Genomic DNA, 26,133 nt, shown 5'->3' on the forward strand with positions numbered 1-26,133 from the left:
GGGCTTTGCTAATAAGCTACAGGGAATATCTGTGCTGGGTTGTGACTAATTAGTGAGGATTGCCCTTTGTAAATTAGTTGGATGCACCAGCAGAGCTGAATTTGGCCTACTTATAAGCAGATTTTTTTTGTGGCTTTTTTTTTTTTTTTAGACACTGTAGACCAGTATTGATAATTAGATATTTGCTAGGCTACATTGTAACAGTGCTCCAGCAGTTTGTGTGACTCTTCCCAAAGTGTATTTTCCCCAGGTGTCTCTAGTGTGGGCTCTTGGCAGAGCCCTGGATGCATTGATGGGTCCCAATGGCCCAGCCAGGCCTCACCTAGAGCTTCCACTGGCTGAGGTCTCCAAAGACTGGTCCAAATCTAGAAGTGAATCAATGTTTAAGGGTCTAGGCCAATGGTCTCCAAATGTTTTTGATTGCACACTCCTATTGGTAAGATTTTTGAACATGTGTCCCCAATATATTTATATTATTTTGCATACACAAGCATATGTGTGTATATTAAACCTTCATATACTAGTGAAGTTTTAATATTTTCTTCTTGCACCCCACTGGATTTTCTTGCACACATCCTGCTTTGAAGACCACTGGTTTAGGCTTCATAACTCTTTACTTCACTCATTGTCACAGGTTTTATTTTCAAACTCTCATGGCTTAATATGGTTTATACCCATTCCATACATCACTTGTTGCTGTGGCCCTCTGTATGTTAACAAACAGTGAGGAGGTCACAAAACTAGAAAAGATAGTTGGCAAGAAAAGTGACAAACTTTTCTTTCGTTTGTGCCATAGGAAAGATTTTAGGAAAATTCCTCAGGACAGCCTTGCTTTTGTTAACACACTTTTAAATGATCATCTGTGTCAAGGTCACATGTTGCTCAAATTCCTCTTTTTGAACTAGACTTTTGGGTGAATTTGTTTTTGGGTGTGCAAGTACTCTGTCAGATTGCTTGCTGCTGCCTCTGTTGCTCTCCTGAAATTAACAGGGCACTAATCGTTTGGTAATCCTTGTTGAAAATAGGCATTAGTTAAAAAGATTTAAACCTGCAGTGTCCTGGTTTTGGCTGGAACAGAGTTGATTTTCTTCCTAGTGGCCAGAACAGTGCTGTGTTTTGGCTTTAGGATGAGAATAACACACTGATGTTTTAGTTGTTGCAAAGCAGTGCTTGCACCAAGCCAAGGCCTTTTCAACTTCTCATACTACCCCGCCAGTGTGGGGGCTGATTTGTGTTTGTAATAATAAATACTGTGACCAGGAATAGAGGGGCCCTGCCTCCTGCTGGGTGAAGGAAGGGGACTACCAGATTTGACTACCAGGTTTATTGGACTGTGGATTTGGCACGTGGAAGCCACAGGACATACAGGACTCATTTCCATAGCAACCACATGGACTCCTAGGTGAAAAAGTTGGATATATATTCTTCCCTATCACGCATCAGCCTCTGGGAAAATCCAACAATACAAAGGATTGTTCAAGGCCACTCTGAGAGCAAGGGGTACTGGGACATACAGACATTGGGATAGGGGATCTGCTAAAAGGGCTGGTCCTGCCCAATCAAAATTTTCACATACTGTAGAAGTGGATAAAGTTCCTATAGTGCACACAGAAAATTGTGTTGTGGAAGGCAATCTGGGTTGTTCCTGTCTTGGGCAAAGACAGACCCATCCATGGGATTGGATTTGCTCAAGGACCTGGGTGCACTTAGTGGGTAATGCAGAGGGATGAGGAAGTCTTGTATGTACTCAAGGGTATTTGATTTTGGGTTAGAACAACCAGTGAGGACGTTAATTGCTGTATACTACTGTATTTCATCACTACTCTGGTTGCTTTATGCCATGCCAATGGTATTGCTGTCAGGGTTGCTCAGATTAATGAAGAATGAGTGCTGGTGAAACTGAGCAAAGTGCAGCGATGGTAGAACCAGATGAGCACAGCAGTGATGGAACCAGACTTCAGCATGTAATAATCCCAACAGCATTTCCCATCTCTTTCACTTTGAAGGAATGGTATGACAGATGGAGCCCAAAGTCCTGGACTAAATGAACTCAGTGGACATCTTAGAGGGGTGGCCCATAGATTATGGGCCTGTATGTCTGCATATGTGGCAAAAGACAGGAAAGGTGGATGTGATAATGTGGGATGCATTGGAAAGTGTCGGATCTGGGCATGATGAGGTTGGTATAGAATAAAGGGTGGATGTTGTCTTGGTTTTGACTGGGGTAGAGTTACTTTTCTTTCTAGTAGCTGTGTTTTGGATTTAGGATGAGAATAAAGTTGATAACACCCTGATGTTTTAGTTGTTGCTGAGCAGTGTTTGCACCAAGTCAGGGACTTCTCAGCTTCTCACAGCACCCCACCAGTGAGGAGATTGGAGATGTGAAAGAAGCTGGAAGGGGAAATAGTCAGCAGATCAGACCCCAACTGACCAAAGGGATGTCCCATACCATATGGCATCATGTGGAGCAGTAAAACTTTGTTATCTGGGGTAAACTCGCAGGAGTTTGCAGTATGTTGGGTAGATTTTTCTTGTATCACGTTTAGCTCGTAAAGCCAAGTGTATGTTCAGAAGGGGGTGTAATGGTGAAGATTATGTATTGCTATTAGGATTTTCTCACACCAGTATTTACATGCATTTTATTTTCCTTCTGATCATTCTATGCAAATTTTGAAGAATTCAGTGAATTTAACAAATTTATCTTGATTTGTGTCAGTTGTTTTAATACCTCCAGAGTATTAATTGAAGAAAGTTCTGTGGTATCACTTCAGGTATTAGTGAACCCTTATTATGATAAAATCATGGAGAATATTTGGTTATGTAAAGGAAAGACATTTTATGATGTTTAAATAATGCTGTCAGTATTTCCACAGACACATGGGTTGGGATATACAAAAGTAGATTTGCAGTGTGAAAACAAGGATAATTTTGACTTTGTATAAATTTTTGCGTTTGGTTAGCTAGGAGACTTTGGAATCTTGTTCTTGAGACATGGGTATGCTTTCAGCAGTTAGAGGAAATAACAGCTTTCTGTAAGTAGTACTATCAGTACAGTTAAAACAGAATGCTAATTGCTTATTAATTTATTCTTAGTAATACACATTTATATTTAAATTTCCTGACATCATACTATGTCATGCCATTTGCTTAGCATTGAATTGCAATATCAGTGCTCAAGCTGGTGGCTCTATGCAAGAGTAAGCAGCTGGATTGCTGAATCATGGGAGAAATTGCTTTTCTTAATGTGGGTAATCACCTCCTGAATGCTGATTTTTGTTAACATTGAGGTAGTTCTCTGTAGCTGTGCTTTGTTTTTCTGTCTTCCCTGAGAGGTGATACTGAATGATCCTCACACTGACATGTGCTTCATTTCTGCTTCACCATCACTGTAAGCTAAAGCACAGAGACAAAATCCAAATAAGGCTCTGCAGTATAGAGGACACAGTACCCTCTGCTAGTCTACAATATAAGCTATTTTCAGAACCAGTAGAGTATAGAAAAATTTCAGGAAAGAGGTTACAGAATCACAAGACGGCCAAGGTGGGAATGAATATCTGGAGATCACGTTATCCCCTGTCCTGCTCAGAGCAGACTCAACCAGAGCAGGCTGCTCAGGGTCAGAGCACTCAGGTCAAGGCTGTGGTCCAGCTGTGTCCTGGGTATCTCCAAGGATGGAGACCTTGCTGAAAAACTTGTGCCAGTATTTGGCTACCCTCAGAGTTTTAAAAGAGGAAAGTTTTTTCTTCTGTCTACATAAACTTTTTGGTTTATTGTATTTTGATTTGTGCCCTTTGCCTCTTGTTCATTCCCTGGGTATCTGAGAAACATTTGGCTCAGTATTTTTAACACTCTCTCACCAGGTATTTATATACAAGATAAAGATTTCCCTAAGGTTTTCCGTTCCTCAGGCAGAACAGTACTGGTGCTCTCAGTCTCTTGTATAGCAGGTGCTTCAGTCCCTTCAGTGTTTTAATCATTACGGAGATCAGGATGAGGAATGATTCATGTGGGTCTCTGGTCAGGGACAGTGAGTTTCTATTTGTCAAGAAATAAGAGAGAGAGCAGAATGAATTAAAGCCAAAACTGTGTTATAACATTTGAGTGATCAGTATGACAGCACAATTTTTTAAGGGGAATCAAGAAAAAAACCAAGCATGGAATGCAATGATCAACTTGATCTGAGTAGAAAATATGGTAAAGATGAGAGTGGATAACTTAAAGGAAGCCAGGGTACCAAGAAATTTTGGAAACAGTAACATCAGTTGATAATTGAACTGGTGGATTAGATGGGATCCTCACAGTTATGGGCAAGGGGGATGATAGTCTGGGATGAATAGGAGAGCTCAGAATATGCTTTGGGCTCTCCTATTATGCCAGAAGCTTTGAAGGAGGAGCAGTTGGAGGGGAGAGTGAGTGTGAGACTTTTTGGTGCAGCAGTCCCTGATGGAGTAGGCAGTGTGTGAGGAGTTGGTGGTTGTGACACTGTGAGGCTTACAGTGCTCTGCATTTGATTGTTGCCCTCAGGTTGGGCAGTGCACATAAATTCCCTCCCTACCCATTGTTAAAAGGACTGTCAGAACTCTGTACTTTTAAACTCAAGTTTAAATACACTCCTGAATATTGCTGAGGGGGAGCTGGAAGTGGTCACACTGACACTTGGCTATTGCTATGGAAGGTCTGTTAGAAAACAGTGTTTCTTTTAATGCTTTGTCATGTTTTGGCTATAGTTTTGATTCTAGACTGTAGCAGTGTCCTTGTGACATGGACCTAAGTTTGTTTACCTTTTTGGCTGCTCAAATTAGTGACTACAGCCACTAATTTGTAACAGTCTTTGTAGACTCTGTAGTATTTAGTTATTCCCTCTCTGGGATTAGCTGGGAATAAATTCCTATAGAAGCATTTTAATTGGAGTCTTAGATTGCATTCAGTGTTGATATTTATACTACTTTAAGTCTTAGGAGTTCTTTTTAATCAGTTTGGTCAATCATTTTTATTTCTCTGATTTAAAATTCTAAAAATTCCCTGGGTGGTAAAACATTGCATGGGATTTTGTAAATCTTTGCATGTGACTGAATTTGATTTTGAGATAAATCAGCAGACATCTGTAGAAGGTGCAGGTCTACTTAAAAACTTTGTCAATAGTAGATAACTGTCAGCTTCTTAAATTGTTTAATAAAAATACTGAGATATTCCAAATTGATTTTGTTGTTGAAAACAAACTTTTGTGTGATACATATCAAATATCCACCTTCTCCTTTATTCTAGTTGTCATGGATGATGACGATGATGAATCCTGTCTCCTTGATCTTATTGGGTAAGTTTTCCACAAGAATTGTTGCAGAAAAGTTGGGAATCATAATTTTGCAAAATCATCTTTTAGAAGGTGATTCTATCTTGGTATTGTCTAAAGATGAGGTGACTTGCAGTGAAATGAGCAGACATGCTACATGTCTTCCATGTGGAGATGTTTGGAGTGCAAAGCCTTTAATCCCAATGGATGCTAGCTGACAGTCCACTTGCTGACATTCTCCTCAGGAGAGGCTCAGGAATGGATGTTCATGGAGAATGGATTCTCTTCTCAGGTAGTGGTAATACCAGATCAGTGTTGATGCATGTTACTAGGGATGCTACTACAAACTTCATAGCAAATAACATTTTTTTAAACAAATCCCCAAAGATGTTAAATTTTTTGAGTAATGAAACTAGATATTTTTTTAATACTAGGCTTGTATTTTAAGGGAAGAGTTTTTTTCCTTAATTCAAAATTATTATTTTGAATTATTTTTTCTTAATTCAAAATACTTAAATATTTTATTTCTACTAGTAATATACATTTGCATCTAAATGCTAGAATAAAAGAATAGCTCTCTGTACTGTTTCCTATTCACAACAAAGAATTTACCAGCATTTTGGTCGAAGATACTTGATTTTAATAAAATCAGGGACTTTGAATGGACATGCGTGTTGTTGGTGGCTTTTTTTGTGGCCCCCTCCCCTTACTTCCATAACAGATTTATATGGAGTTAGATAATTCTGTGTGGCAATTTCCAAAAGTAATTAGGATAGCTGAAGCTTGAACAAGTTTTGTGTGGAATGTATATGTGACAAGTTGCTTTCCTTTGGCTATCATTTGTGTCAGTATTCAGGAACAGATAATATGCTATAAATGCATATAAAACACAGGAAGAGGATTGAGCTTTTCATGTCCAATACTTTGTTCAAACTCTGCTAGAAATTAGATTGATATCAGTCTCATAGCTGCTGCTAAAAGATCATTCCCAGTTCATACGAGAATTTTTTACTAAGTGTAGGAAATAATTAGGCTTTTTACCTTTCTCACACACCTGAAAACTTCCAGTGAAAGCAGTTAGAGCTGTAACTTCAGAAAGACCAAAAGAGCCCCAGGGTGGCTGCCGTAGTTTGAGGGTTGCTCTGGATGCTGTAGCAGAAGCTTTGCCAGTGAAGGCTCAGTTACATTCTGTGGAGTAACTGTTGTGCGAGGTTTCTGATTGTGGCCGTGTGGAAACACTTCCTGCTTGGAACATGAACATAAAGATGATCATGGCACAATTAAGTGCTCTGTCATGAGCATGAATCATTAGGATCCTGCTACAAGATCACAGGTGGTCCAGAAAATGAAGTGCTCTCTATACAGACAAGTGTTTGTGTGAAAAATTACAGTGTTCTTGCTGCTGCTGGCAGCAATTATTGTCTTAAGCATCTAGAAGAACGGAAAACTTTTTTTTAATCTGATCTGTAATTTGGTAAGTGCCATTTAAAATTCCTTCCTTACTAAAGACAATATTTGAGGTTATGAAGTGTTCTTAATTTTTAATTGCATTTTGCACGATTGGAAGACAGTGAGGGTGATTAGTATTAAATGGCCTGGTTATTTTACTGATAAAATTCATGAGCATAATAGAACCCTATATGAGATCATGAGTTCTGTGCTCCTTAATTTTTGAAATTCTGTGAAATCTACTATGAAAATGACATTTGTTTTAAAAATATATGTAACCAATTCAATATTGTAAGCGTAATAGTACAATAACGTCCCTGCCAAGTACTGTCAGGTCTTTTGTAAACCCATGAACACAGGGATTTTTTTTTTAAAGGAAAAAAAAAAGAGTAGAGTTGTGTTTGTCCTTTTAGAAGAGGGTTGTGAGCTTGAAAGATCTTTGACTTTATGCATCTTTATTTTCTAGGACCATCAAGCAAGAAGGAGACATTTTTAGTTACTGCTTTTTTACATGATAATCTCCTGCTTCTAAAAAATGTTTTATTATTACTTGTTAATCAATAAACATGTTTTAAAAATCAAAGAATCCCATGTCAATTTACTCCTCATGCTAAGGGAAATGCTGTATAATTGTTGCATTATAATAATCCTATGTAACACAGCCTTTTATTCTTTTTACTTGGTCTATACATACAGCTAAATTAATGTAATTTGTATTTGTTTGAATTTCTGACACTCATTCTATCCGACTACATTTTTATTATGGTTTTTATTTCATGCTAGTGCTAAGTTAATTAAATACACTGAAATTCATAATATTTAGTCAATTATTTCTATGGTTGGTTTCATTTGGAAAAGGTGCCACTTCTTCTTCATGCGGGAACTGTTACTCTGGCAATCATAAATTTTTATTAACTTGTTTCAAAAGTGACAGAGAACCCGTCAAAGAATCAGGTTTGTAAATACCCTATTAGGTGCTAGCTAAACAAGGCATTGCAGTTTAGCTGTAGAAGAGGTGGTACCTGTTTTAGTTCTCATGTTGTTTGGTGGTAGTATATTCCTTAGGTTTTGTACTGTGTGCTGTCATAAAATACCATATTTTTCAAGAGAATATGAGTATCACCCTCATAAAGGGAAATACAGTAGAGTACAGCTAACATTTTGTGATCCACATAGTTTATTTGCTTGAAATGCCTTGTTGCAATGGCAGCAGATATGATCAGCATCTGGAAGTTGTGCTGATGCAGAAACACAGAGCCCCAGATGACACAAACTTTCAGCTTTGCATTGTATTCGATGAAAGATGTGTTTTTACTAGAAACTTGATTTACATGAGTACAGTATGCGGCTTAATTAAATTAGCCTTATTAGTAAAAAGGACTTCCAAAAAGTGTTAATGTCTTTATTCTTTTTCCCCCTTCAGGGACCCACAAGCGCTGAATTATTTTCTACATGGACCTAGTAGTAAATCTGTAAGTACATTGCTGTGTATTAGACATAGATAAACTTAATTGACTGTATTAGTTCTAAACATTATTTTTGTCTTTTACCAGAGCAATGAAGACTTGACTAATGCAGAATATTCTGTAGCCAACTCAAATTCAATTTTCGCCAACTCCAATGTAAGTGGTCCGGAGATAAATTACATTAGTATTGAGATTGCATGCTTCTGTATGGCTTTACTTGGCTTCATAAAACTGAATGAAGTAGATGTGGGTTTCAGCTTTTTCATGTGAAAGCTCTGAATACCAACATAGAACCTATCTTGTGCTGTTAGTATTTTAAGCATTTCAGTGGGGAATTAATTGAAAAATACTGCACTGTTGGGATGTGTTTTGTAAATATGTAAAGCAGCTTGCTGAGCAGTGAAAATGCTCTCTAGTGTAATTTTTCAGTAAACTGCATTTGTGGCTTTAGTGACTGTAGGAGTAGTAGTGCTCAAAGATAGACCTTGAAAGCTAGTCATTCATATGCTCTCTGTGCATGTTAGAATCCCTTTTGTTTCTTAGTTTATGCAGATTCTGAGCTGACAGTTTTTTTTTAAATTAATGAGTGAGTTGGTTTTTGGTTTTTTTTTGCTTTTTGTAATTTTTTTTAGACTCAGGAGGTAATTTTGGCAGGAGTGTGCAGCCCTGGACCATGTTTCACACAATGAGGTTGTGGAATCCTAATCCTTGGTGATAAATTCAAGGCTCTAGTGTGGGTGTGAGTCATGCTTTGATCGAACATTGGACTGGAGGACTTAAGAGATTCCTTTAGATCCACATTTCTTTGGTTTCATTTGTGTGTTTTTTAAAACAACCAAATTGTTAATCCCACAATAAAGTTATTTGAATACATAGAATAGGATTTTCTTGGTAATTCCTCTTTCTGTTGTACTGTTACCTTATCTGTTTGCCTCATTTTCATAATAGATACATAGATACACTTGTAGACTTAAATAGTTGGCATGCAGAAATTCTGAAAACTATTAATCTGTGTGTGGAGAACTAGTCACTTTCCTGTAGGCACAGTAGTGTAAGACACTACTGTTGAGATAATGGTGAGGGAGTAGGGTACCAAGAGTAACAGGGCATGCCCAATTTTCAGCTGATGGGGAACCGTGGCTTTGACTTGGTACCAGGCTGTGGCCGTTAGCAGACTGTCTGTATGCAGCACTGGCAGAGGTGGGGTTTGAGGACTTTCCTAAGAAAAAAACAGGTTTGGGGGAAAAAGGGTGACATGACATGCATTTGTCATAGCCTAGACTTTCTAGTAGTTCTTTGTAGGCATCCTTCTGATGCATGACTAGGTAGGCACAGGAGTCAGGTGTTTCAGGTGTATTTTCAGAAAGTGAGTTTCCTTGAGTAATTTTGTGGGGCAGTGGGAGATTCTGGACAAGGTGGGAGTAGCAGTTGGAAGAAATAAAATACTTGGTGAAAGCTAAGAGCTTTCTGGTGTGTGAAATTTGGGGTAAGTAATCTAGAAGGCAGGTGATCAGAGGAGCAGGGATTCCTAGTACATGTTCCTTGGATGACATACTACAGTTTAATGCTCAGCATGCTCTGTCCTCGTCCTTTTATGTCTCACAAGGACCACCAATTCCATCTTCTCTTCCCTCCTCCCTCCTGTGAGAGCCCTGTGCTGACATAGGTGAAGAATGACTTGATTACAAATACAGATACTTACAGTTCATTGGGAAGGAACAAGTGTTACCATAAACAGATAGTTTCATAGTCCCTGCTTATAAAATGGGATACCTGAAAAGTTAAACGCTTCTGAGGCTTTTGCCATTAAAGTTTTTGCAGATACTGAAAGTTCTGTCTTTGTATATATTCAGAATTGCTACCATAAATTAGGATTGAGATAGATCTTGCTGCCTGTCTCAGCCTTTCAGTGGCAGAGTTTACAAATTCAGTGTCAAGGGTTCAAGTGCCTCAGCTGGTAAGCATGCTCAGCCAACACCTAACACAAGCAAGATGAAGTTCCTGCTGACTGAAGGAAAAGAAAGCACTCTTCCCACTCCCTTACACTGGCCCCCATGCCCCATCCCAGCCTTTCCCGAGTTGAGTCTGTACCACCTCTGCTGATTCCAGGTTGGTTTCCTGTGGCTGTTGTCATGAGAGGCTTCCCCAGGCTTCCCCAGCCATTGCTCTGTTACCTGGCTTGTACTGGGTGGCTGCTTCCATTCTCCTGTTACAGTAAAATAGGACAGCATAAGAGAGCAGAATATTCATGGAGCCAGTGAGAATAAGACTCTTCTTCTTGGGAAGCAGATTCATGAAGCTGCAGAGGCTTTGGTTTCTTCTTGAAATTAGCATAGCATTCTGCATGGCTCTTCTCAATCTGGACAGTAATGATTCAGATGTTAACTTGGAAGGTTACAGTGTTTGCATATAAAATTATTTTCTAATGTTAAATAGTCCTGGGAGCAGGGAATGAAACTTGGGATTCTCTGTTCCAGTGGGAGAGTTCTAAGCTGTTAATCATATAATTAGTGTTATTATTGGTAGTTGTAATAGTTGTATTGTTTGTACTAACTGGAATAGCATTACTGGGACTGTTTAGGTTACACAGTTGTAAAAGATTTGAGTTTGGTCATTTACTTGGGGACAACTTAGAGATGCAATAGGGAATCCCTCTGAACCTGACATTAAGAGTCCTAATTATGGCCTAATTAGTGATTACTTTTTACTCTGCCCAGTGGTAGCTAGGTACAGTTGAGAACCTGATTTGTAGCTTTAGGTGTTCCTGAGGTTCAGACACTGAGACATTTAAACAGTGGTTTAATTCCTCTATTAACATAAATGTTAAAAGCTTGCTGTAGTTTAATAGTTATAACTTGAAAATATTTTATCACATCTTCAGAAAAATCTTTTACTATTTTAAAACATGACTGAAGTTTCAGAAAATACAGATTGGGTACAGAAATACAGATTAGGGTACAATTCTGAGTAAGTATGCTTGGGGAACTGAAGTTAGGGTGGGGACATCGTTGCATGTGATAATTACGGCTTGCAGCATCTTCACACTGTTTACATGAGGTGAAAACAAGCGTCTATGACCTTCAAGGAGTGAAGGCTCAGAGTATGAGTGTGACTGATAATTGCACACCCACAGTTTCCATTTATCTTGACCTAAAAAGAAACTGGTTGTTGCTTCTGAATAGCTGAGATGTGATCATGCAATTTAGAAGGTGTACTTTGCCTAACTTAAAACTATCATGAGTATTATTATGCATTTAAATTTGTCATTCTATCTGCAGAAGCATGATGCTTGTGTTGTCTAGAGTTTCTGGACAGAACTTTGTTTTAGGAAAATCTTGACAGTAGGCCAGAGTAAATACGTTTTGATTTTCCTTATCATGGCCTTAATGGATGTGGATTTGACAGATTTTTTTGTTAAAGGTGCCACTTAATATTTGTGGTAGTTCCAATATTTATAGTTCTCAGTATTCTTTTTATGAGCATAAACCACAGTCTGTAACACTTTTTTTTTCTTACTCCCTTGTTTCTAAAATTTTTTTAAACATGAAGTTAGCATAATGCCTTAACTTGATGAAATGGTCAGTAGTTTACAGTAAGTGATTATGGAAATGCTGGTAGGATTTTGGAGGCGAATCTTATTTGATAGAAGTTGGTGGAAGAAAAGCTTTCTTCTGCCTTTTCTCTGCTTCTACTGTTGCTACTGAAGCCTTGCCCCAAACTGAATCAGAGTGGAGGTGTTTTCCCTCCTCATTTCTTTTATCCTTTTGTCAGTAGAGTGCTCAGCTCGAGGAAGGGAAAATGGCACTTAGAGAGTGTTTCATGTCCTCTTGAAACAGTGCAGCTGCAGAGCTAAGTGCTGTGTATTGAGAGATTTGAGAAGGGAAAGGAGAGAAGCCTCTCCAGCAGTCTGAGGGTGTGAGTGTGGTATCTGTGACGTGTTTGTGCTGGCTCACTGTATGGGGTCAATATCATCCTCCACATGCTATGGGAAGAGTTTAATTCTGTGTAGAAAGTTTGCTTGCATGGAAAAATAACTAATGAGGAAACAAAGCAGATACTGGAGTTTCTGAAAGTGATTTACTTCTTGTTTTGCATTTCAGAACACTGATCCTAAGTCGTCTGTAAAAGGTGTAAGTGGTCAGCTTGGAGAGGGGCCTAGTGATGGACTGCAGCTGTCCAGTAGCCTTCAGTTTCTTGAAGATGAACTTGTGTCTTCTCCTTTACCTGATCTTACTGAGGATCAGCCTTTTGATATTCTTCAGAAGTCCTTGCAGGAGGCCAATATTACTGAACAGACTTTGGCGGAAGAGGCATATTTGGATGCCAGTGTAGGTTCTAGCCAACAGTTTGCACAAGCTCAGCTTCATCCTTCTTCATCAGCATCCTTTACTCAGGCTTCTAATGTTTCTAATTACTCAGGTCAGACGTTGCAACCTATAGGAGTTACTCAAGTGGTACAGCAACCTGTTGGAGCATCTTTTGCAAGCAATACAGTTGGTGTGCAACATGGCTTTATGCAACACGTCGGAATTAGTGTTCCTGGCCAGCATTTGTCTAATAGCAGCCAGATTAGTAGTTCTGGGCAGATACAGCTGATTGGTTCATTTAGTAATCAACCTTCCATGATGACCATCAATAACCTCGATGGATCTCAGATAATACTGAAAGGCAATGGTCAGCAAACACCTGCGAACATGAGCAGTGGCCTCTTGGTTCATAGACAAACTCCAAATGGGAACTCGCTGTTCAGTAACTCAAATTCAAGTCCCGTAGCACAACCTGTAACTGTTCCATTTAACAGCACAAATTTTCAGACTTCATTGCCTGTCCATAATATCATCATTCAAAGGGGTTTGGCACCAAACTCTAACAAAGTTCCTATTAATATCCAACCAAAGCCTATTCAGATGGGTCAGCAGACTGCTTACAATGTGAATAACTTGGGAATACAGCAACATCATGTACAGCAAGGGATTCCATTTGCTTCTGCAAACTCACCTCAAAGTTCAGTAGTTGGTCCTCATATGTCTGTTAATATTGTTAATCAGCAACAAAATACAAGAAAATCAGTTACACCTCAGACAGTTAGCAATGCTGGAGGTAGTATTGTTATCCATTCTCCTATGGGACAGCCTCACGCACCTCAAAACCAGTTTCTCATACCTACAAGTTTGTCTGTTAATTCTAATTCAGTTCACCATGTCCAGGCCATAAATGGACAACTTCTTCAGACTCAGCCTTCCCAGCTGGTTCCTGGCCAAGTGTCTGCTGAGCACGTAATGCTCAACAGGAACTCCACAAACATGCTAAGAGCCAACCAATCGTATTCAGGACAGATGCTGAATAATCAGAACACAGCTGTTCAGCTTGTTTCAGGCCAGACATTCACAGCTCCTGGAAACCAAGTTATAGTAAATCATGGAACTTCACAAATTGTTGGTGGACAGGTGCCACTGCAGCAGGCGTCACCAACGGTGTTGCATTTGTCACCCAGCCAAGCTAACGTTTCCCAAGGCAGATCTAGTTTTACCACCATGTCACCTGGGCAGTCCACAGCCTCAAATATGTCAGCTTCTGGTCGATTTGCTGCTGCAAGTTCTTCTGGTTCAGTGCACCCCAGCCTGGGAGCATCCGTTCAGTCTGTCGCATCGGGAGGGAACTTCACAGGAGATCAGCTGGGCCAGAACAGAGCTCAAGTTGCCGTCAGTGCATCGCATCGTCTTCCAGCATCCTCCTCCAAGTCTGTCAGCACCTTTAGTCACACGGCTGTGGGAGTAACACAGCAACAGTTTGCCTTTGGTCAGGTATGAAAGCTGCTTGAGAATGTAGGCCAAAGAAAGGATTCTAAGCTGTGCTAAAATTGGCTAATACACAGAATGTTAATTTGCTGGTTTGTATTGTTACAAATACTGTGGACCTGCTGAAATTTACTGCAACCCAGAGTTGTCATGTCACATGGTATTTTCTAAATCTGTCACTCAGTGAACAACTCTGACACTTCGATTAATCCCAAAGATTTTGTTGGTGATTTATAGTATTATTTTCAGAAGTGCTTAGCATTAATTTATGTCTGCTCCTGTTTAAGGAGTGGGCATTGTAAGTTTATACAATTGCAAGCTCTCCTGTAAACCTTACCATAGGCTAGATGTAAAGGCTCAAGTTCATTCTTAGCACTTAAAAATCTTTTGACCTCACTGAAACTTATGCATTTTCAAGGTTTGACTTATAGAAATTAGAGATGAAAAGGCTTCTTGGGCTTTCTTTTGTTGTTTATCACATTGGCACTTCCGTTAATGTGTGTCTGGAGCTGTTAGAAGCTTTCAAATTTGATGCAAAGACAAAAAATGCTTCTTAGAATCCTTAAAAATAAATACCTTTTAAAGCAGTTTGTAAAAGCATAACATTAAAAATAATCCTCTAAGAAGTCAAGCTAGTACTTAAAAAAAATTTGGAATTCACTTTTAAGGTTTGATGTTGTCTATTTTGTCCAGTAGATACACTTGCAGTATATATTCAACTCAAATTTTTCTGTTTTCATAAGCGAACTTAGAAACAGTCAAAAGTTTAAAAGAAAAAAGTTCATAAAGTTACAAAGTGAATTGCCAATTTTAACTCAGTGACCTTTCACACAGTTAACAACAAGCTATTCAATGTCTATCATTTTTAAAATTTTTTTTTGTCGTCATTTTTTGTCATTTTGAAACACTCTCAGAATGCATTTGCACTAATTAGATCTTTCTCTTTTCTCTTCTTTTACTTAGATCTTTCTTTTTCCAAAGGCCTGATGGATTTTTTTTTAACCAAACCCAAAATCTGCAGTGAAATAATAATGTGTTAGAAAATAATGTGTATTTAAAAAATCAGTATGAACATGTTGCAGAAACACATTTGTAATCTTTGCCAAGACTTCTGGTGCAGATTGTAACATTTTGTTTGCAGATGAGTAATTTGAGGCCTGTCCGACTTTCTCTTCACATGTCTACATCTTCCTATTTGCAGGTCACGTGCTGGGTCAGTCAGTTTCAGCAGTTATAAAAGCAGATTATTTCTTACTGCTCTAAAAGATCATTTTGTTCTTGTGCTGGAATTTCAGAGCTGTAAATGGGCACTTACAGAGAACAAATGCCACTATTTGCCAGAATCTTTTTAGTTTGTTTGTACTTGCATTTTAAACATTGTACTTTATACTAAACCATGTATCATTCAGTTGCTGAGCAGTGGAGGGTTTGTTCCACTGTGCGTTTTTTTTTTTTTGTTGGGAAAGCAACTTCATCATCTTGCAGTTTTGGAACTCTGAGAAGCTGTGTTTTCTGAGGGCCACTTGTAGTGGAAAATGACTGGTCTTCTAGAATGCAACTGGTATATATTTGTGCTGGTAGTGTAATTTCTGTTCCCCTCTGATTTACTTTATAAAATTCTTGAACTTGGAGGGATTGAGATATGTGAAATTTCACCACTGATGAGTTTGAAGTTAAAAAAGTATACATGGAGGTGAAATTTAGGTGCCTTTACCTTGCTTTTCTTAAAGCTTTCAGTAAATATTTCACAGTGATTTTTAAAAAATTTGTTCTTTATTTTATGTATGTGCCACAGAAAAAGGCTGTGAACCAGACATCACCAGTTTCTGCATCGAAGACACAGGACAATTTGAGACAGCCTCAGCTAACAAATCTTCTGAGCAACACACTATCAGGTCAACTAAGGTCTTTTTAACATAATTTTCTTAATTTTCTGCAGCAACAGATTCGTTCTACTTCAATGTGTCACACTTAGATAGATGCATCATGCTCATAGGGTTCTAAAGGTTGTTGGAATTTTATTTTTAGAAGAATTGAAACTATATTTTTTCAGTGTTAAATGTATGCTTTAATTTTTCTCAACTGTGGCACTTCATTTTCTAGAGAGAACAGTTGAATATTTACAATTAGCAATTATTTCTCTCACCAAAATTATACCTTCTTTCATTTTTCTTTTTTTTTTCAGCTTAGGAAGATAGAAATACTTACTTTTCAAAATAGACATCTGCTAAAATTCCATGAAAGTTCTAGAATGTTGAATGTGGTGGCTGCTTCAGTTAGAGAGGGGAGAGAAATCAGTATTACAAGGTTATGTGCAGGCTGTCATCACTCACTTTGTTCTTGAATGCGTCCCTTTCAGTTAGAATAGTTCGTGCATTGTTCATGGCAAAACAGCAGCTTTTCAAGCAGCACCATGCTACTGAAAGAACAAAACCAGTACATTCAAGGCAAGCAGAAAAATGCAGTAACCTTCCTGTTCTCTTTGTACATAAGTAACCTTTTGAATAAGGTCCTATACTCTACCTTGTTTTTTTTCCCCCTTGTGTACTGTTATGTATAAGCTGTCCAGGCAATTCTGTACAATATGCACAGTATGCTGGGTGTCTTTGGGGAAAAGAAACCTAATAAATTCTTACTTGTTTTGGTTGTAAGGTAGCATGACTGATAAGATGCTGTTTGGATTATGAAGCAAGGCAATTGGAGGAAGTCTGCCTATCTAAAAAAATCTAGGGGAAGAAATACGCTTGCTGTCCTGGAAGAGTACTTCCAGGAGCTTTAGAAAAATTTGGGTAATTCACTTGAGGGAGGATTGGTATTGAAAAGTTTGATAAAATTTGTTGTATGATTTTAGGCAAATTGTTGGGATGCTAAACTTACAGCACTTGAATTTCTTCTTATGTTGCAGTACCATGGTGTGATGTGATTTATATCTGAGGATTTTTATAGTTTTCCAGGCAAAATAACAGTCCTGTTTAATTTTTATGGGCTGGTTTCTCCACAGGATAGTTGCACTAATGCTTTTAAGCATAAGATATAGCTTTCCTAAAAACTCAAGTGAAATTATCAGGATAGGGATACAAAATTATTCCCCTCTTGCTTAGGATGACAAGAATCTTTTAAACTTTTTTTTTATAGGACAGGACTCTGGAGGAAAAATCATACAACAATCTCTAGGAACAGCACAGCCACAAGAAAAAGTGATAGGATCATCATCAGTTCAGCAGAGTATACAGGTAGAGAACACTTCTATTTATATGTTTCCCTGTCTATCCTGTTTTTTTTCTGGGATAGAGCTAATTTTCTTCTTAGTAGGTGGTACAGTGCTGTGTTTTGGATTTGGGCTGTGAATAATGTTGATAACACACCAGTGTTTTAGTTGCTGGGCAGTGCTTACTCTGCGAGTCACAGCCTCTCCAGTGCCCCATGCTGTGCTAGTGACACACAGCACAGCTGCCCCAAACTGCCAGAGGAGTATCCCATTCTGTGGAACATCCCATGGTGTTCTGGGTGTAAATGTAGGAATTAATTGCCTGTGAGCTGGTTGTTGCTGCTCGGGAATGGGGTGGGCATTGTTCAGAGGGTGCTGAGCAATTGCATTGGGCATCACTTGTTTCTTCTGGGTTTAATTCCCTCTTTTGCTCTTTTTCATTGCAACTTTATTTTATTTTGTTTCTGTTTTTTAACTGTTCTTTTCAACCCACAAGGTTTACTTTTTTTCCTAATTCTCTTCTCCACTGGGGTGAGGGGAGGTAGTGAGTAAACAAATAAGGAATCATTGTAGGTTTTTTGTAGAGTATATGAACTCCCTCAAACTTGACAGATTCTACCTTGGCATAATAAATGTTGATTATTTTGCAAATTGATACACTGAATGCTGCTTTGAGATTCAGTTCATTAAGTAGAGTCTGACTGTACTGTTCCCTGAATATAATTTTGTATGACTTAGCAATTCTTCATTGAGTTGGCCAGTAGTTCGACCTACTCTTCTCATTATTTCTTACAAACTCAGCTGTTCTCTGGCTGATTGGGAGACAGTGGTTTGTGAGAAGCAGCAGAACAGTTCCACCTGGTCTTTGTCTGTTTTATTCCTTACTGCAGTCTTCTTTTACCATCAAAAGTTCTCCCACATAATGCAAGTATGTACAAAAACACTGTCCAGTATGAGTTTTTTTTGGAGAGGATCTGACTTAAAATTTTTGTTTGTAAATGTATTTGTCAATGCAGTAGGACAGGAATGTTTTTCTATGTCTTATTGATGTACAAGTAGAGCAGAAGGTACAGTAGTGCTCAGTTAGGAGGTCAGCCTGGTTGTGTAATAGTTGGTCAGATGTTCATTCTGCTTGGTGGTGACTACTTTTTGTGATCTGAAGTTGGAGGCTTTTTGAGGCAAATACTCTTCCAGTGTGTCTGCCATGAATCTTTACCCCCTCAGAGAGCCTTGGGTCTTAGGAGAGTGTTCCCAGGAAAATCTTGATTTCATTAAATGTCTAAGCAAAGGAGAAAATGACTTGGATCGCTACTGGATGGGCATATCTGTAGCATTGACACTGAAATAGAATTCCTAGAATGACTTTTACAATCCCCCCCATCCGCTGTGGCTTTTGAGAATTTAAGTGCACAACCTTAGCCTGCTTTCCTCATAGATACTCTAATCCATCAATGTCAGGCAAGATGACATCTTCTGAGAAAAGCAGAGAGGGTTTGTATGAGCAGATTTATTTGTAAAAAGTTTTTAGTTCTATCTTTCCTTCTTTGCACCTGCTAACTTTGATCTTCTCTTTCTTAGTGAAGTATGTATAATGCAAAACAGTGGAATTTGTCTACAAACAGCATTTTGGACTTTGGTTTATGTCACTTCCCTATTTTTTGTGGATACAAAAAATAGAGAAGTGATATTTTGTGGATACACGGTGCCCTGTGAAAATAGGAGATAGCTGAAAGTGTTTATACTTATGTGGTGGTTACAGTAAGTGTTGGTGATGTACCTAATTGACAGAAACAACTCCTGAAACGTAGGCTTTGCAAATGAGGAGCTATATTGTAATTTGTCTTTTATTTTGAACTTAGGTCGATGGTCATTTAGTTGGACAGAAAAGGCCTGCTGCTAAACAGTTAACTAAAGGAGCTTTGTAAGTCACTATTTCGTTTTAATTTTGTTGCAGAAACCTTAATTTTTACTTTTGTCAATGTAAAAACTCTGTACAGTACGTTAAGTATATACCATTAATTTTTTTGTAGTATTCTGCAGCAGTTACAGAAGGATCAGGTACATGCTGTGACACCAGATAAAAGTCGGTTCAGATCATTAAATGATGCAGTTCAGAGGCTCCTTTCATACCATGTGTGCCAGGGATCACTTCCAACAGAAGAAGATTTAAGAAAAGGTAATTTTCTTTTTCAAATTTGGCAGTAAGTTTGTAATCAGTTTGTATTGAGAGAATTCTTAATGTAAATTAGAGCAATAAGAAAAGGATCATTTTAAAATTTGTACAGGTTTTTGAAGAACAGTATTTGAAAGTGTACTTTGTCTTTCTAGTGGACAGTGAATTTGAATCTGTAGCTACACAACTTCTGAAGAGGACACAGGCTATGCTGAACAAATACAGATGTTTGCTTATAGAAGATGCAATGGTAAGGTGTAGAACCCAGGTACACTCTGTTTAAGGGATGGGATTAAATTTGTTGAAACAAAATCTACAGAACAGGTGCATGAACTTCTGTTCTCTGCTTCTGCTTTGCTCTTACACTGAACAGGCTGTGATAGTCAGGAGGGTGATTTCTGTGTATTTCTGTGGCTGATGGAACCTGAAGTAGTGTTGATGTTGTCCATTCAGAGGCCTCCAGCCATATTATAATTAAAGCCAAATCATATTACAGTTTAGGAAATCATTGTCCTTAAAAGCTAGGTGGAACTTCATCAGAAGTACTTCTGATTTAAGTGCTTTCACAATCCCAGGTATGAGATAAAATAAAACTGACAAAGTTAAAGAATGTGTTTTACAAGGATCAGGAAATGCCATTGTGACCTCAGATATGCTAGTTTTCATACCTGGAAAAGTTTTGAATTTGAGTGTAATAGGCATTTAGATATTTAGAGACAGGGGTACATAATACAACTGTTAGAATTACTATGGTTCTACAAATAGCAGTTGCATTGTAATAGATCCTAGCCATTAAATATTTGCAAGTATTTGCAGATGCAAAGAGAGGATGGAGGTTGAGATTTGTTGTTTTAGCATCTCTTATGTTGTATGGCAAATCCCCTTTAGTAATTTTGAAAGTTTATTTCACGTAGCATTCAGGTTTGAAACTAGTTGTCTATGTTATGGCCTAGTGCAGTGACCATTTTCTGTGATGGATGAATCAAAGTGGCTTGAAGGCATTGTCAGCAAAATGCAGCTCTGACCAGCTAGTTACAAGGATAGGAGAGAAGTGCAGGGAAGATGATAGGATGGTCCCAGTTCAAGATTTTTGCTGGTTGATCCCCAAAAGAGAAGGATACTGTATGAAGTAAAAAAATTGTGGTATACAGTAGTAAGCATACTCAGTCCTGAAAAAGTACAACTCATCCAACTGGAATAGCAATTCTGTGTTTTAAAGTCTTTCCCAAATAAAATTTGCAGTACAATGTGAGTAATATTTCGTGACTGAGTTTCAGTAGTGGTTGGGTCAGAGACAGGACCGTTGAATTGTGAATGTTCTTCGCAAATACATAATAAAAGAAGTTTCTTTTCTCTGAAATTTAACTAAGCTATCAATGTTTTGATTGATATGAGTCACTCCAGAGATGGGTTGTTTTTTCCCTTTTCCTCCAGCGGATAAATCCCTCTGCAGAAATGGTTATGATTGATAGGATGTTTAACCAGGAGGAAAGAGCATCTCTGACCCGGGAAAAGCGTCTTGCACTTGTGGATCCTGGTAAGGAACGCTGAACTTCATTATTAAGTGTGGAGTGTTTAAAAATAGTTGTGGCCACAGTGAGGCAGTGATTATTGTGGATTCCAGTTAGTGAAATACTGAATAAGCATTTGCAAGATAACTTTTTATAACTCCAGAATTCAACAATCCAAAGACACTGTAGGGTTGAAGCAGTTATTTGTGGGGAAAAAAAAAAGTTATCTGTTCTGCAGAGAAATGTTTCGAGTTTCTTTTGACAACAGTCATGACTTCTGCAGTACCTCCATCCTAGCAGGGAAGAATCTCTGAGTTTACTTGCAGCCAGAAAGACCAGCACTGTTTGAAGCATGAATACTCTTGTTCATCTTAATGAAGTGTTGCTCTTGGAGTGCCATGGCCATTTAAATGGCAGTGTTTTTAACTGGGATGTTGTTAAACATAGCACCTGGAAGCACGTTAATTGTGTAGGATTACAGCTACGATTTGTTTAAAGGTTCTGCATGATCTGCATATTTTAAAAGACATTCACAGGTTGTGTTGTAGAAAGTATTAATCTTCAGAGACCATATTTGCATATTTAGAATGCTGGGAAGTGCCCTTAATCTGGTTTTACAGTGCACATGCGTGAGCAGTGTGCTGATTAATTTAGTGCTAATCTCCTGCACTGTACACAGCAGAACACGTAAGCATATGAACATCTCTTAAAGACCCAGATCTGTAAGCTGTGGATGTTATTTGAATTTCAGTGTCAGTTATTTGGATGTGTAGGTAATTTTAATAAAATGTTGCTACTTAATTTACAGATGGTTATCAGGCCGATTTTTGTTGTTCTGCCAAACAATTTGAGAAAGCAGCTGAAGAAGCACAGTCCAGCAAAAGTGACCATCAGTCTAGCAAAACATTACCTTCTCGAAGTCAGACTACCAAAACCCAAGCCAGAGACCGACCAAAATCCAGCTCAGTAGAGTCCACAAATCACAGTAAACTTCCTATAGTGCCTAACAACATTCTGACACCACAAGAAGGAAAAGCTTCTACTAAAAAATCCGAGAGCCTCACTAAAGCTTTAAAGTTTGAAAAAGCTAATTGTTCTTCTGAGAGCCAATACGTGGCCCTTTCTGAAGAAAGGATGATTGGGAAAGATCTTGCCAAGTCCACTGAGAATTCTTCGAGTTCTGAAGACTTGTCAAAAATAGTGTCAAGAGGCAGTCATGGAACACACAATAAAATATCAAGGAATGCAGTTCAGTCTTTCTCAAAGGTAATGTGTAATAATTCACTTCAAGACAAAACTCTGAGGAGCTCTCCAAAGAATGAGGTTTTGCATCCTGATAACAGGAAAAGCTCTGGTGAACCCCAGGAAGACTTACTGCTCAGTAAGAGTTTAGAAACTACATTTAAAAACATCTTGGAACTTAAAAAAGCTGGGAGGCAGCCACAAAATGAGGCGGCAAGCAGTGGCTCGGTTGAATTAGAGTTCCCTAATTTTTCACCTATTGCTTCACAAGAGAACTGCCTGGAAAAATTTATTCCAGACCACAGTGAAAGTGTTGTAGAAACTGACTCTATTTTAGAAGCAGCTGTAAATAGTATCTTAGAGTGTTAATAGTTACAGTACCATGGACAAATTCTGTTTCTCTTAGCAGAAGCAAATGTGAATGACACCACAAGTACAGCCTGACATGCATTTAAGGTTAACCTTTCTAAACTAGATTCTGTTCTGTGTTTGAGAGCAATACTCATTGTGGTTACAGTGAGATATCCAAGTAAAGTTAATCCTTGTTAGAATGCAGTCTGTTAGGGCCTTACTGTTTCAAGTATTATTATAATAGTGCTTTTGATTATTGAGCAGTACTGCAACGTAACAGGGTTGCAGGTTTTTAGGCCCTATATAATACGGTAATATACTGACAATCACAGTCATTTGAAAGGATATATTTATTAAGAAAATGTTTTTAAAGAGTGATGGAAGCAACAATTCTCCCCTACCTTTCTCTTCCACAAATCATCAAATTTTTAGTTTTTCTGGAAAACCCACTGTACCTCTATTCAGAAGTGATTATTTGCTTTGTTAATGAATCTGTATTCTAGGATTCTTAAGTTGGAAGGAAATCATCAGTGTGTTTACAAGGCTTCATAATTTAAACTTTAAGTGCTTTTCTATTGCTTTCTGAGCAGAAACTAGTACTTGATATATTTGTAGTGGGTAACTTTAGTCTGTGGGATGATATTATATGATCTTAGTCACAGTGGCATGATATGAAGTAATAAATGCTTGACTAAGGAAGGTAGAACGGAAGCCAGTAAATAGCAAAGTGTACAGGATGAGGCCATGATAGAGCCATGAATTTATATATATAATACATATATATGTTATCTCTTGAGGAAAAGATTTTGCATTTTATAATTGGATGTAGTCAGCCTTGAGTCTTTCTGAAGTGGTATAAATTTTTTTTTTTTTTATTTGTTGTTTTTTTTATTTTTTAGACCAAGTGTCAAAAGCACTTTGATTTGAAAACTGTATTTGTAGCTTATATTTTAAGAGGATGTTAGCCTTACTCTGAGTAAATATAAAGGCCAGTGTTTATTTTTGATTTTTTTTGCTTTTTGCTGTCAGAGAATGTTAAATCATCCACCGTAGCAGTCATTATTATCAAGATATGTACAGACCAAAGTTGATCAGCAATCCCATTGTTTAAACATATCAAAAAAATGTGTAATTATTAATTCATATTGTAAAGCCAAGTGAAACCATTGCATGGTTTGCATTTGGCTTGCTGTCATGTTGTTAAGATAGAATCTTATTATTTTATTTATTTATTTTAATCTATGACTTTTTTTTGCTGCCCATGCTGCTTTGTTCTAGTTTACTTTGGTCATGAGTGCTTTTGTGCACATAAGCGCGCTGACGTTGGTCACGTGTGTGTAGTACATATGTCTGCTCAGGAGGATACAGCTTTTGTGGTTTCTAAGGTATGCTCATGTTCTCCCCCAGAACTTCTCCACCATTTCTCAGAAACATTACCAGCCCTTTTCCAGACTTGCTGATTATGATTTTCACGATGTAAGAGGCTCATTGTGACAAGCTGTGGTTGTCTGTCAGATTGCCAGGAGAGAAACCAAAAGGTTTTGCTGGTGTGTAACTCACTCCATCTGAGTGTCACGGAAGGAAGCAGAATTAGATCCTTGGGATAGTAGAACATTACAGTGCAACTCAGTACTGAGCTGCAGTCCACTGTCTGACCACTAAAGGAAACCAAATCTAGAAAGCAATGAGAGAGAGATGAACTTCCTTAAAATTCATTTCCCCTTCAACATGAATGGAAGAACTGGTTTTATATGTTACTAATTGCCATTTAAAAAAATGTGCCAATTTTAAAGTACGTGTTTGTAAAAACCCAACATTCCCAAGTGTTGTATGTATTATTAATAAGTATTGCCAGTTTTAAATTTTTGGTTGGATGTCCACAGAGTAGACTCTCAGGCAGTTAGTTGTTTTCTTATTGGCAAAACTGACAAGATAGTCTTCACCTATTGCCTTTTTAGATTTAATAATATTCTCATGGCTGTGTATTCTGATGCATCTTTTATCATTTTGGAAATTTAATTAATTTATCATTCTGAACTATTTAGGAAGGAGAGCAGTAAGTTACACAGCTGTATGCTAACTAGTTAAATTTTTCTTCTGAGGAAAAAAAAGTGAAGTTGCACATTCATCAGTCCCCTTGCTTGTTGTACCACCTCAAAATGAGTATGGGGTTTCCAGCCTCTCTACAGCAAATACAAACTGAAGTATCAGGTTGTGTGTCTTCTATTGGGTCTCATTGGGAAGGGGGGACAATGGCATATAAAAAAGGACAAATTGCAGAAAGTAATTGTGAGTGATTTGGTCAGACACATTTCTCTGAACTGCTGATGAGAGGAACCCCTTGAACTATCCTAGTAAGATTGATCTTAGATTGTTAATGTTCTGTTGTTCACTCCTTTGAATTCAATTCTAAAGGAATTCTGGTACGTGGTGAAGCAGAAAATGAAATAATTGTATTTTTGTGGTGCTTAAAAAAATTTATTAATCATATGGGCTCAAGTCCAGCAAAGTATTGTGAATATGCATGACTTTAAACATGTTTTCATTATTTTGCTGGATCAGCGTTGTGATTTCAATGTTATTTAATACTGCCTAATATTAAAACAAATTTTAAACTGGCAATTAAGAAAACTATGTTCATTTTGAAGATTTTGGTATAATTTATCTGTTAGAGTAGGGAGGCCTTACAGACTGACTTCACTTAAAGAGGATGTGTCACTTATTGTCAGCGTGGTATGGACTTTATTTGCTTAAATACCTTCATTTGTAAAGTATGTCTCACTTGAAATTGCTTTGTATACATTTTGTAAAAATATTTATAAAATGTTTTGTAAAAAAAAAAGTATAACAAATTGCAGTTTATTTTGTTATGTTGGATAAATACTGTTAAAAGACACAAGTCAGTAAATATATTGTTAATCCATGGATAGGAAATGTTTAGTTGGAGATTACAAATTGAAACAACCATTGCAATACAGCCAAAGATTTGGGAAAAAATGTCTATCTGTGATTGTCTTGATTTAACCAAGTTGAATATTCACATTTCCAAAAGATGATTGGTGTCAGTTTTAAGTCTTACTCCTCTGCTTTTCATGATGCAGCTCTGTTGTAATATACTTAGTAGGCCAACTTTCCATACTCCTTATGCATCTTTCTGAGCATACACTACTAGGATTTGGTTCATGTGGTGTTATAACTACATTCAGTAATGTTCATCTCCAAATTCCGAGAGAGCCAATGGTCCTGCCTTATTGGTATTAGAAGTCTTGCCACAGCAAGGCTCTTGAGACATCTTGCTCTCCTTCTCTGGTGTATTTTCACAAGGTAGAGGCATCATCTTCCTGGTGCCTCAGGGAGATGGAAGATGAGAAGGTTTTGGATGAAGTGGTCACTGCATCCACACTGCTGGTTTTCATGTCAGCTGCATTTGGTCATAGATAGCTGTGTTTGGGTTATTTTGTGAGAAGATGCTGCAATTGCAGGTGGTACAGGGAATCTTCCTACTTTTACTAGAGGGATGATGAACCTTTTCTTACTGTGATTGAATTTTTCAGAGAATATGCTGAGACTGATCTAGTAAAGCTCTTATGCCTGGAACTACCTCACTTTATTTTTGGAGGCTGTGGAAGTGGAACATTGGTGATG

The 26,133-nt window shown here is 37.9% G+C and overlaps 1 protein-coding gene across 4 annotated transcripts in view; it reads left to right on the plus strand.

The window, feature by feature from the left end:
• Window positions 1-25,461, plus strand: part of BICRAL (BICRA like chromatin remodeling complex associated protein) — a 45,126-nt gene extending 19,665 nt beyond the window's left edge. For all 4 annotated transcript variants that reach the window (XM_054514339.1, XM_036380264.2, XM_036380263.2 and 1 more), the window contains 11 exons: window positions 5,266-5,314; window positions 8,163-8,211; window positions 8,293-8,361; window positions 12,306-14,009; window positions 15,799-15,898; window positions 17,139-17,236; window positions 19,071-19,132; window positions 19,242-19,387; window positions 19,540-19,634; window positions 20,819-20,921; window positions 21,704-25,461. In XM_054514339.1, the coding sequence (XP_054370314.1) occupies window positions 5,271-5,314; window positions 8,163-8,211; window positions 8,293-8,361; window positions 12,306-14,009; window positions 15,799-15,898; window positions 17,139-17,236; window positions 19,071-19,132; window positions 19,242-19,387; window positions 19,540-19,634; window positions 20,819-20,921; window positions 21,704-22,506 (3,273 nt within the window). In that variant the 5' untranslated portion in view covers window positions 5,266-5,270 and the 3' untranslated portion in view covers window positions 22,507-25,461. The remainder of the gene's footprint in view (window positions 1-5,265; window positions 5,315-8,162; window positions 8,212-8,292; window positions 8,362-12,305; window positions 14,010-15,798; window positions 15,899-17,138; window positions 17,237-19,070; window positions 19,133-19,241; window positions 19,388-19,539; window positions 19,635-20,818; window positions 20,922-21,703) is intronic.
• Window positions 25,462-26,133: the final 672 nt, after the last annotated feature.

This window comes from Molothrus ater, chromosome 3 (genome assembly GCF_012460135.2).
Source record: "Molothrus ater isolate BHLD 08-10-18 breed brown headed cowbird chromosome 3, BPBGC_Mater_1.1, whole genome shotgun sequence".
NCBI classification, from domain to species: Eukaryota; Metazoa; Chordata; class Aves; order Passeriformes; family Icteridae; genus Molothrus; species Molothrus ater.